At 35.3% G+C, this 12,148-nt stretch overlaps 2 protein-coding genes across 2 annotated transcripts; one reads left to right on the plus strand and one right to left on the minus strand.

Moving 5' to 3' along the window:
- Positions 1-243: 243 nt before the first annotated feature.
- Positions 244-1,525, plus strand: LOC108333333 (thylakoid lumenal 19 kDa protein, chloroplastic). The gene is made up of 2 exons (XM_017568746.2): positions 244-650; positions 1,046-1,525. Exons 1-2 carry the CDS (start codon positions 311-313, stop codon positions 1,420-1,422), a joined length of 717 nt encoding a protein of 238 aa, XP_017424235.1. The 5' UTR covers positions 244-310; the 3' UTR covers positions 1,423-1,525.
- A 6,894-nt stretch (positions 1,526-8,419) lies between these two features.
- LOC108333501 (zinc finger protein WIP2) lies at positions 8,420-10,564 on the minus strand. Its single transcript, XM_017568967.2, has 2 exons — positions 9,882-10,564; positions 8,420-8,952 (listed from the first exon to the last, which is right to left on the minus strand). Exons 1-2 carry the CDS (start codon positions 10,470-10,472, stop codon positions 8,518-8,520), a joined length of 1,026 nt encoding a protein of 341 aa, XP_017424456.1. The 5' UTR covers positions 10,473-10,564; the 3' UTR covers positions 8,420-8,517.
- Positions 10,565-12,148: the final 1,584 nt, after the last annotated feature.

The raw sequence follows: 12,148 nt of genomic DNA on the forward strand, positions 1-12,148 counted from the left end.
CCCGGGTGTCACATGCCCACCAGCTTCCGTCTGGTTCGTCCTCGAACCACACTGTACTGGGAGAGGCTAGGCTTTGATACCAATAACAATAATGTAACATCCCATAAAAATTGTGTCAAATTTTGTTGTAAATACATAATTTCTCTTTATGATTTAGATTCCTCTACATGGCACACTCCTATTGGTGCCACCTTCCACGTAATTGGTCTATCCTGTGGATAAGAAAAACATGCGCAACAGAGTTTCATGTTTCAATGGACATCAATAGCACACAAAATCATCACTTCCACATCCACATATCCACCACACCATGGCAACCACCACCACCACCATGTTCTCACCCCCATCGGCCATTCTCTCCTCCACCACCACAACCACCACCCCACCCTCCCCATGCAAGTTCCTTCTCCCCTTCAAACAGCCCTTAACTAACTTAACTGCCGCCGCCACCATCGCCGCCATTCTAACCACCGCACCACTGCCTTCCCTGGCGCAAGAGTCCCCCTCCTACCAAGTCTACTACGGCACTGCCGCCAGCGCCGCCAACTACGGCGGCTACGGCGGAAACTCCAACAAGAAGGACTCTGCTGAGTATGTCTATGACGTGCCTGTTGGCTGGAAGGAACGGTTGGTGTCTAAGGTCGAAAAGGGTACTAAAATTTGTTCCATCTGTCTGTCTATATGATGTCTGCTATGCATTAAGCATCAAACCCTAGACATATGATATAGAAATATGGAACCATTATGAACCAAAAAGTAAAATTTCTTCCATTTGATCTTCACACATGATTTAACAAAAGGAATGTGATTAATTAATAGAGTTATGCTTATTAGTTAACAATTGGAATTTGATAAATGATCTATTTGGTCTCTGAATGCATGAGAAGCTGTCAATTTATTTGAGAATGAAAAATATGATGAATTATACCTATTCATATACTATGAATTGGTGTTATATCTAGTTGAGTAGACGTGAGATCTCTAAAGTATTATTGTATTGGATAAGTATGGAATGTGATAAAAGGACAGTGTTTGTGGATTATAGGTACTAATGGAACGGACAGTGAGTTCTACAACCCGAAGAAGAAGGCAGAGAAAGAGTACCTCACTTTTTTGGCAGGGTTTCGCCAACTTGCACCAAAAGATGTGATTTTGAACAACTTGGCACTCTCTGATGTGGATTTGCAGGACCTGATAGCCAATGCTGATAGCTTGAGCTCGGAGGAGGTGAAGGATGATAAGGGGCAACTGTATTATGTGTATGAGATTGATGGGGTTGGCACTCATAGCTTGATCTCAGTGACTTGTGCCAAGAACAAGCTCTATGCCCATTTTGTCAATGCCCCCACTCCAGAGTGGAATAGAGATAAGGACATGTTGAGGCATGTTCATGAGTCTTTCAAGACTGTGGGGTCTTTTTAGTTTGATTTTGGAGTTAAGCATTTGGTAGAGGTAATCAAATGATGAATGATTGTATATTATGAGGATGAGATGATCTTTTGATAAATTTGAAAATTTTACTATCTGTCATGTTTCTTGGATTTTTGGTGGGATTGGCTTCAAAGCATCAGTGTCTAAAACGAGGTGTGTTGGGAAAATTGAAGTAGCTGTTTGCAAGTCTAAGTTTTTGCGTGGTTTTTGGTTGAATTTGTGAGTGTTTTTCTGCTTGTTCTTAGCTTAAAACGTTCATTGACGTTGTTGGACTTCTCATGGAAAATTGAGAATTTGGGGCTTTCAGAATATTTTGGCATGGAAAATTTAATTTATGATTTGTAAACTAGAACTCTAACTAATGAAATTCCGGGTAGGGGATGAAAAGAGCTGGAATTTGAAATATTCCTCTGGAGTTGTAATTATTATCTGTTCTATGCAGAGGATGGTTTGGTTTGATGATTTTGGGATATTTACTGCTAGTCATCATGCTTGAATTTTTGGTATGGGTGGTTTTGATTTACAAGAATCTGTGAGTATACTATGCTTCTGGTTGTTTATTGCTCAAAAACTCAAACCTCAATTTCTGATGTTTCTTGACTTTTCATGAAAAATTCAATTTTAGGAGTTTTTATAATATCTTGGAGATGTTTTTTTATATCCCTTACTTGCATGACCACAATATAACATAGATTAGAAACTTTTACTTCGTGTGAAGATGCTTGTTATTCCTGAACAATTGGCTTCAGCTTGATACTTGTAGGAATTTCAGTTTTGGAAAATTTTATTTTCTACCATATATTCATATATCCACGCGTAATAGATAAATTATAGTTGGTCAATTACACTTTTATGATAATTATTTTTAGGTTTAATCCTTTTCGACATCCCTATTTATGTACGAATGTCTCAATTGGGTCCTCGTTTTGTAAAGTGTATCAAAATGGTCCCTAATTTTGAAAATTGATATCAATTGAGTCCTTTCCGTTAAGTTGGCTGGACGGCGTTAAAAAAATTGATGAGTGGATGCTGAGATGACGAACGAATGCTCGTCCACCAGCGAACGAACGCTCGTCGACCAGCGAACGAACGCTCGTCGACCTCTTACTGCTGGACGACCGTTCGTTCCACACTGGACGACCGTTCGTTCGGTGGTCGACGAGCGTTCGTTCGCTGATGGACGAGCGTTCGTTCGCTGGTGGACGAGCATTCGTTCGCTGGTGGACGAGCGTTCGTTCGTCATCTCAGCATCCACTCATCAATTTTTTTAACGCCGTCCAGCCAACTTAACGGAAAGGACTCAATTGATATCAATTTTCAAAATTAGGGACCATTTTGATACACTTTAAAAAATGAGGACCCAATTGAGACATTGGTACATAAATAGGGATGTCGAAAAGGATTAAAGCTTATTTTTAATATCAGCATCATTATAGCAATCACTTGTCACATTGATGGTTTATTTGTTGTGGAATAGTTCACGAATTAACTCATAAACGTCCACCACACAAACAACATCGAAACATCCAAAACAGAGAACAATTATAAATGTTGGAATTAATAGAAGGTAAATAGAAGAACAAAAATAATAACCATATAAAGAAGTTTAACATGAACGAGCTTTAATCTACGCCCACATAAAAATCCACTACAACAAATATAAAAAATTTAATATATAAATTATAATGCATGTATTTATTTAAAAAATCATACAACCCAATATAAAAATAAACTTTAATTCACTATTTATCATACTACAGTGATATTAAAGTATCATTATTACAAAAAAACGAGTTTTGAAAGTATGTTATTTTCGATTTTTGATGTTTGTCTAAATACGGCCGTCATAACAAGAAAAGTTTATTAACGTATTAATTGGTCAATATTAATTGAAAATTCTTCTCCTTTGTTTTTTTTAATAAATTATTTATTTTTATAGTTTTACCAAAACCTAAAAACCAACCAATGTAGTTCAGTTTTGACATTTAATATATCTAGACTTTATTTTCAAATTTGTAACTAAAGCTATCACAAATAAAAACTTGAAAAATAAAAAAATCGTAGGAATGTGGTTAGTACAAATTTGTATGCACCATTAGCCTGTCATTTTGTCAATCCTTAATATGTATATTAGTAGTGATATTATAGGACTAGTACTGTAATAATGAGTAGTGTATAGTGACTATTTACTTGTAATTTTTGGTTTTTATAGTTATAGTTATTATTTTTTTGTTAAAAATTTGTTTGACCACTTCTTGGAGTCCCTTTTTTAGGAAAAAAGATTTCAAAGTATTTATTTTGATTTTGTATGAAGTTTAAAATTATTTGGAAAGTGCATCTCTTTAAATATTATAACTTTTGTTCTATATAGATTTGATATTATTATATATTGATTTGGGATAGAAAAAAATTTGGTAATCCACATAACTGATTTTTTCTTCTAGATTTTGAAAAAAAAAACGTTTTTTATTTTTTGTCAATTTATTTTTGCGTTTTTTTTAATTTTGTAAAAATATTTTATATACTTAAATTTTGAATTTTAATCTAAACTTTGTGAGTTTTTCATGAATTTTTTTATGCTTTGAACAAATTTTTAACGTGAATGCTTTTTTATTTTGATGTTAAACGAGAGATATAGAATATTTCGCATCAATGTATAAAAGGTTGGTAAAATATACACCATTCACCTTGAGAGAGGTTGCAGAGTGGTTAAGTTAGTTGGAATATTACTGCTTGCACGCAGTAATTTGTTTTTCCCTTTTGCTTGGTTTTCGGAAACTTAAGATAGTGATTTTCTTTTGTACATTGATATTTGAATAATCAATAAAATGAAATCTTCAATTTACTCTTACCTTAGCATGTTCCCTCTCTGCATCTCTTAGCTCTTTCTGCTTCAGTGTTGCTCTGGCTACGATGGGCTTCTTCAGTGGCTGCACTTTCTCGGGTACAATATCCAATAAATATTAATAACATATCTTAATATTATCAACATTAAATTAATTTTTAAGTTATAAAAGAATTGAAGTACAGATACAAAATTATAAAAATGTTAATTTTATAAAAAATTATCATTAAAATAAAATTGTAAAAATTATATAAAATGATAGGATATAATGAAATTAATTTAAAATAAAATAAAAACTTATTGAAATTTAAATTTTTTGAGTTGGAGTTTTTTAGTCTCGATTTCCCTATAGGACTTTTATCTAACATCCCAAAAATATAGCTGTAAATTATACTTAAGAGTTCTTACATTTACAATAAGATAGAACAGTTACAGGAAATAAAGCTAACTTATAGTTATCCTAAAATAACCATAAATTAAAACTTTAAAGAAACCTACACTAATACAAATTATAAAAGCAGACCGATCGGTCATACAAGAGGTGTATCGACCGAACGGTCGTACAAACAGTGTATTACATCGAACGGTCATGTACTAATTGCGAAAACAAACACAAGACCGAACGATCTTACTCTTAGCAGAAATCATCCTCTCCAGCCAGTGCATGCTCCAGAGAACCCTCAATATCTTCTGCTCACACCCACAGGGTGATCATTGCAATGACAAGGACGACCGAACGAATAACATGACAAGACAGGAAAGTAGGGTAAGCTTATGTAATTTAATTAATTCAGTAAAACATATAATTCACACAATTCTGAGATTTTCAATAGATTAATCATGCAACAACCAATCATACATTTCCAACCATAATCATACAACAATGCATGCAATGACCAACCACTTTACTCTGACTGTTCGGACTGTATGAATTCTGTGTAGCTACAACGATTTTGCACCCGGGTGATGTAATAGCTGGGATACCCTCAACAGTTGCCACCCAAGGTTAGTCCGTTCCGCCCAAGTTCACCTTATGGTCTAGGACCTCCTGCCATTCCCACACATGAGTTACTCTTCTTTACGTGAGAATGAGCAATCACGAAATATTAGGATAAACGCTAGCTAAGCTTTGTCCACATTCATACTTTACCATTCCAATAACCAACCATGAGATATTCCTCCCTGGAATACTCTTTCATATCCATATTATAAGTATCTCATCATACCTTCACATTACATTAGAATTATCATACCATACTTCAATACCAACATACTTCCTCATCCATCACATTTAAGTATAATCAAACTGATCAGTAAAATAACCATCATTCTTGAACACGACCGAACTAAAAAGATCAACCTAACCTATTAACAAGACTAAATGGGAGAAACTCTCCCTACATACTAACATGACCGAACGGTCATTTAAGAGTAAGACTCAAGCATGAGCAGAACACAATTTTAGGGCCGAATACTAGAACAACCGAAAACTAGAGTTAAACCGAACGTTTTTATCTTATGTCGAACACTATCGGCTTAGACCGAACACTCTGAGACTGGTGGAGACCGAACGGTTTCTCACTTCCCAAAGGACAAAACCGAACGGTTCATAACAGATAAGACTGAAGGAGTGGCCGTACACTATTTATGATCGACCACTAAGAGAGACCTCATTAACAGGTAAGACTCATCACAGGCCGAACGTAGTTAAGATCGAACACCAATACCAAATCGAGTACTAGTGCAAGACCGAACACTACCAAGTCCGAGTGCTAGTACAAGACCGAGAACTACCGATACTGAGCGCTAGTACAGAACAAGTACTACCGATACCGAGCGCTAGTACAGAACAAGCACTACCGAGACCGAGTGCTAGTACAAAACAAGCACTACCGAGACCGAGCGCTACTAAGGCCGAAGGGTCATGAACTGGGAGGACTCCAAAGACAGCGAACCCAGTTAATGACCGAGCGTAGGACAAGGCCGAACAACCAAACACAACACCGACAAATCCACCTTGATGACCGAGCGGTCAACAGCGAACCCTCAGTTTTCTGCATAATTCTGCAGAAACTTATGCATAATTATGAACACATCAAATTTTACCAAAACTAAACATTTTTCCAAACTTCTAATCTTCCAAACACGAATCATATACACATTTACACCTTCCAAGAGTACCTAAATCTTTCTAACATCATTCCAAAGAGTCTCATACCAGATTTCACTTCAAATTCTGCATAATCCACTACTCAAAGACCAAAAATATGTTTTCCTACTATTTACACATTTTAGAAGGACTTAAGGGTTCTAATAGTCCCTAAACAACTTACCTAGATTATCCTTACATACCAAAACCACTCCTGATACAATTTCCCCCTTTTCACTACTTTCTTACAATTCACTCGGCATAGTAACTATAATTTTTCAGAACCGAAATCAAACATGGCCACAGCAATTAACAGTTCACAAAACAATACCGAACATACAAACGTTCCATTTTCACATACATACAACCACAACAACCATCATTCTCATATATCATAACCAAATCAATTAAATTAAATAGTTTCCCTTACCTCAAAGCAACTTGACAAATTTAAACTTCTCCACAGTTTTACTAAACCGCAAGTGATACCAAGACAGTCTACAGATTTTGGATCGGTGAAAGGAAACCGACCACCGAACCAGAAACAGAAACAGAATCAGAATGAAAGGCTGATGAACACATGCAAGACCGCACAAGGCTTGCATGTGACAGGAAATGCAGGATTTTTCAAAAAGACAAAGGAATTGAACTTACCAACTCAAAACAACAACTTGATCGGTGCAAAGGAAAGCTCTTGACACCAGGAAGGCTCAGCCACGGTCTGGTTGATGATCAGATGAAGAAGAAGTGAGAATTTTTAGAGAGAAGGAAGAGGAAAGGTAGATGATTCTGTTTTAGAGATATATAGAGTCTGAAAATAATGAGACCATCTTTGTTTAAATTTTCTATTTATATGCTCATGCAACGCTTGGTCTCTTTATTTTGAGACATCTGTCCCCCTCATAACACTAAATTTTTGGACTCTCACACTTTCTACATTACTTTCCTTAAAACAATTTTTCCAAAATGCCAAGTATGAAGTTCATAGACGACAAATTTTATACCCAAATTTAATTTTTCTAGTAATGGCTGAAAACTTAGCAACAACTACACAGATTCATACACAGATTCATACAGTCCGGACGGTCCGTCTAGTGATAGTTTTTGGATGATTATTCATGTTGAAATATTCTGGTGTGTTTGAAATGTTAAATGTTTATGTTGATGTATGAATTAAATTACATAAGCTTACCCTTCGTTTTTCCTTGTGTTGTCTCTCGTCCCTGTACGTCCGTCTTGTCTTTGCAATGATCATCCGTGTGGATGTGAGCAGATGGAAGTGCGTTACTTGAAGAGGCACTGGAAGAAGAAAATTTGGAAGATGCGAACCTCGTAGACGTGGAAGTCAAGGCCGAGCCCTAGCGCGTTCGTTTGTTTAGACTTTAGTTGTTTAGTTTTAATATTGGAACGTTCGGTTATTTGATTTTGTAAAACCGTTCGTCCCGGACTCTTATTTCTGTTGTACTGTAGTAAAACTTTGTACTTAAGCCTCTTGGTTTTTGAACTCTGATCTTAGTGTAAAGACTGCACTGTTTAATTATGAAATGTAATTAATTCTAATTTATGGTTATTACTATATTTTGGGATGTTACACTTTTCAGTCAATAATCTTCTATTTGTTTTACCAGTCAAGCTAAAATATAAATAATATAATTTTAATTTAATAAAACAGAAAACTAAACTAATAACATTGAAGGAAATACAAAAAAAAAATTAATAAGCAAGTACATCATACATTGATGACAATACAAACATGGAATAAACAATTCCTCCATTTTTTAATAAGCAATGATGCCATTTACAATAAAACCATCATCACCCTTCTTGGTATTCTTGCTTATTTCTAATAAGAGTTTAATGCAGTCAACAAGTGTTAAATTAATATTTAAAAATATTAAATATATTTGAAGCTTTCTAGATTTTATTTTTTTTACTTTTATCTCTTTTCTCAAAAATATTGTCTGATATGGCAACTGTTAAAAAAACAAGAGGTATACACAAACATACACATTTTACATTGTATTGCAAGCTTTGTATGTGAAATTAACTACATGAAAAGTTACTTAAATTTTCTTTATCCATCTCATTAATTTCACATTGAGCTATCTCCATCATGTTCAACTTCGGATGCAGCTTCATCTTCCTGCATGCAATCAATATCAACAGCTCCATGACCATGGCCAAAGGCCTTTATGTGATCTTTTAGAGATCTTTTGTGTTTGAAATCAGACCCACATAAACAGTACCATATTTTGCCACAGTTCTTCTCATGTGTCCGCCAATCACCCTTCACTGCAAATGTTTTGTCACATTTTCTGCACATGTAGGGTTTAATACCATGTTTTCTCTTGTAATGTGTTTGAAGGGTTCTGAAATCCTTCAGAGGCCTTGCTCTTGGGTGGTCAATGTTGTGCTTGCAACCTGGTGCACAACAAAAACATGGAAGCCTTAGCATTGCTGATGGTTGTGTTCCTTTTAGAGAATCAGGCCCCTTTCTGTATTGAGATCCATGTCCCCACATATGCATCTGCAAAACCATGAAAACATAGAGAAAGACAACCTTTTTTATTTCAAGATCTTTCTCCTTCTTCTGTCTTTATCAGTTATCAAATTTAACCGATTTCTTACCATAGAAAGAGAAATGGAGGCTGTGTTCAGAAAGTTTTGTACAATTAACTTGTATAATTTGCCTAATCACAAGGTACAATACTATAGTAAATCAACAGGCAAAACAAGGCAAATAGTGAGTGAGGTTAAATTATCACGTTTCAAGTTTCCATGCACAGCGCACAAATTACATCATATACATGGCTTACAGCGCTGCAACTAGAGGAACTTTCAAGTTACAAGCACATATTTTAACATGGTTTGTCTTATTACATCGAACGGTAGTGAGATCCAATGTGATTCCATGTATATGAATCTTGTCATAGACATGGCTTTGAAATTTTTACTGTGTTTTAAACAACTGGAGCGAGATCAGCTGTTGCAAAAGAATATATCCAGAAGACGATGGCATTAGTAACTTCATGATTTGTCTCACTTTCGACTTATTCTCAGTCCTCCTCAGCGTAATATCATAAATTCTAGGCGACATAGAAGTACCAGGAACAATATATGTTTCAAAAATGCTTAATGTTTTGAGACAACAAATTTCATCATTCTAGTATCTCCAATACCAAATACTTAATCACGTATACACACACATATACATATATAGATATGGATAGATAGATATAGATAAGATCGAAAAAGATCAGAACAGCATGCAGAAAGGGTGGATAACAAACCAAAAAGATGAAACACAGCAGGAATCATATGTATATAAAGAAAAGATCGAAACTTAGAGACTTTACATGAAAGAGAAAAAACACTGTAACTAAATTAACCGGATTTTATCTAATAATTATGTATATATAAAGAGTACAAGGAAAAAAATATTAGCATATTGCATACCTGAAGATTATTATATCTGTTGAAACTCTTGGAGCACACAGAACATAAAAACTGAGTAGGGCCAATGAGAATCTGGGAAGGGGTGGGAATCCAATACTGAACCTTGTTTAATCTATCCAAAGGGTGTCCAGAAACCACACTCACTTCCCCTTTCTCACCCATTTGTGCACAAGCTGAGATCTTCCCCGATCCCAGAAGATCAGAAGAATCCACGCTAGGAAGACCTATGTGCAGTGCTACTGCCACAGTTTCATCATCACCATCTTCAGTCAAAAGGGTCTCATCCATGTCTCCTTTCTTGTGCCCTTCCTCTTCAGCTTCGCAGCCAGCGTTGGAGGGTTCATTCTCCTTGTGCTTTATGAGACTTATGAGAGGAAGGGCCTCTCTGAGAGGAGGAGAAGGAGGAGCTGCACAAGATGAAGAGGAGGTTTCTGATTGAACAATATTGGAGAAGGTGTTGGTGGTGTTAGTTATGTTTGAGTATGAATAGGAAGAGAAATGGTTTGGTTGAGAAGTGAAAGAAGAACGGTGAGAATAAAGGGGCATGAAGTTGAAGGTTCCAGCGTATAAATTGGAGTGAGGATCTGTCATAGTGAAGGCACTGATGGTTTTTCTGATCTTTGGCCAGTAGCTATAAGAGTTGTGTATAAATATATTGCAGCATGTGAAGAGAGAGAAAGAGCAATAAGGGATTCAAATCAACTTGTTATAGTCTTTGTCCTGGTCGTCTCATTCTTCTCTTAGTGAATAGAAAAAAAGTACTAACACCACCCTTTCTTTCTTAATTATACTTTATAAGAAATTTAAGTACATGGTGTATTTTTAGTGTTAGATTAACTTTTGAATGAACAAGAACTACTCTTTCCTTCAATAATAGAAACAAAAACGTTAATCACAGACTATATTTCAATCATGTCTGTACCTGTCAGACTGGATCAAGCAAAAGTGTTTTGAGGGTGAGAGGGAGAGAAAACAATATGGGTAAAATTAAGGTAAAAGAACTAAAAAGATGGAAGCAAAGGAATGTGTTGAAGTACAAAACAGTGAAGAAATTACCCCCTGCAAGCCAATAAGAGAAGTTAAAAAAGCTTGTGGGAAAGCCAAAGATAGAGTCATTGATAAGACAATTGCTGGTTGTCTCCCCAAGAGATAGAGATGTTTGCACCACCACCTACGTACACGTATGTTGTCTTTAACAACGCTAAGAAACCTTTATCAGTTTAATAAATAATCATCAGTCTCTGTCAGATATCTTAGCTCTTTCATTATTAGTGCCTCCTCTTTCTAATCTTACTTTTTTTTTCTATTCACAGCATTTGAATCTCTTCAAGCCCTCTTAAGTAAACCTTCTCTTATTTACATACAAGTAAAACAAAACACAACCTAAGTTCAGTTTACCTTTGTCTTAAATGAAAAAGGTTGTTGAAATGAAACACTTACAGATCCAATGATCATGCAGACATACATGTACGTGAAAGATGGAGGAGATAGATAGATAGATATAGAGAGAGAACATTCTCTTTTTTTTTTTTTTTACTTTTTTCTTATTCTCTTGCTTCAATAAACGATAGATAGATATTATTTTATATAGTAACCTAGCTACGTCCAACATTTGCTTGGTTGGGCGTGTTTAGTGTTTCTTACATTTGCACGCATACTCATACACACTGTTCATTCCACCATTCTCACTTTCTGGGGTTTTGTCTGATCAAACAAAATATCAAATGCACTGTTATTTTGGAGTCAAAGAAGTTCATTGGTTTCATAGCTTTTAAATCACTAACTATGTTTTTAGTTTACTCCAACACATGCTTCGTTTTCCATTATACTGTTCATGCTTTCCCACTTTTTCTAGCACATCAGTCAAACACATAACATATAATTTATATACTTTTTAAACTAATTGTGAGATTTGATAAGGTGGAATGACATTGAAGTGGTGATGAGTGGTGTGAAGAATAATGATAGAATATAGAACCCAAACCAATAAATAGCATATAGTTTGGAGCCAAAGTGATAAAAAAAGGTTATTAGGTTGAATCATAGTGAATGGTACTGTTAAAGTTGGACAAAAACACACAACCTGTAGAAAATGACGTTTGCAGTGTCGTTTTGTGCTTATAATTAAGACATTGCTCGTTTTTCTTAGAACAGCTTCTGTGAATTCTATTCCTTTATTCAAAATGTTCTCAATAGAAGTTTCCAGTAGTAGTAACACGTTTTGGACAAGTGGAGCTCATATTAGGCACAATATTTAGAGACTATAT

Source organism: Vigna angularis, chromosome 11, assembly GCF_016808095.1.
Source record: "Vigna angularis cultivar LongXiaoDou No.4 chromosome 11, ASM1680809v1, whole genome shotgun sequence".
NCBI classification, from domain to species: Eukaryota; Viridiplantae; Streptophyta; class Magnoliopsida; order Fabales; family Fabaceae; genus Vigna; species Vigna angularis.

What these genes read in the sequence shown, in the direction of transcription:
- LOC108333333 (XM_017568746.2), top strand. Translation starts at nt 311, where the DNA reads ATGGCAACCACCACCACCACCATGTTCTCACCCCCATCGGCCATTCTC. An exon ending in GGTGTCTAAGGTCGAAAAGG is followed by an intron (nt 651 to 1,045) that starts GTACTAAAATTT and finishes TGTGGATTATAG; the next exon opens with GTACTAATGGAACGGACAGT.
- LOC108333501 (XM_017568967.2), bottom strand. Translation starts at nt 10,472, where the DNA reads ATGACAGATCCTCACTCCAATTTATACGCTGGAACCTTCAACTTCATG. An exon ending in ACAGATATAATAATCTTCAG is followed by an intron (nt 8,953 to 9,881) that starts GTATGCAATATG and finishes ATGGTTTTGCAG; the next exon opens with ATGCATATGTGGGGACATGG.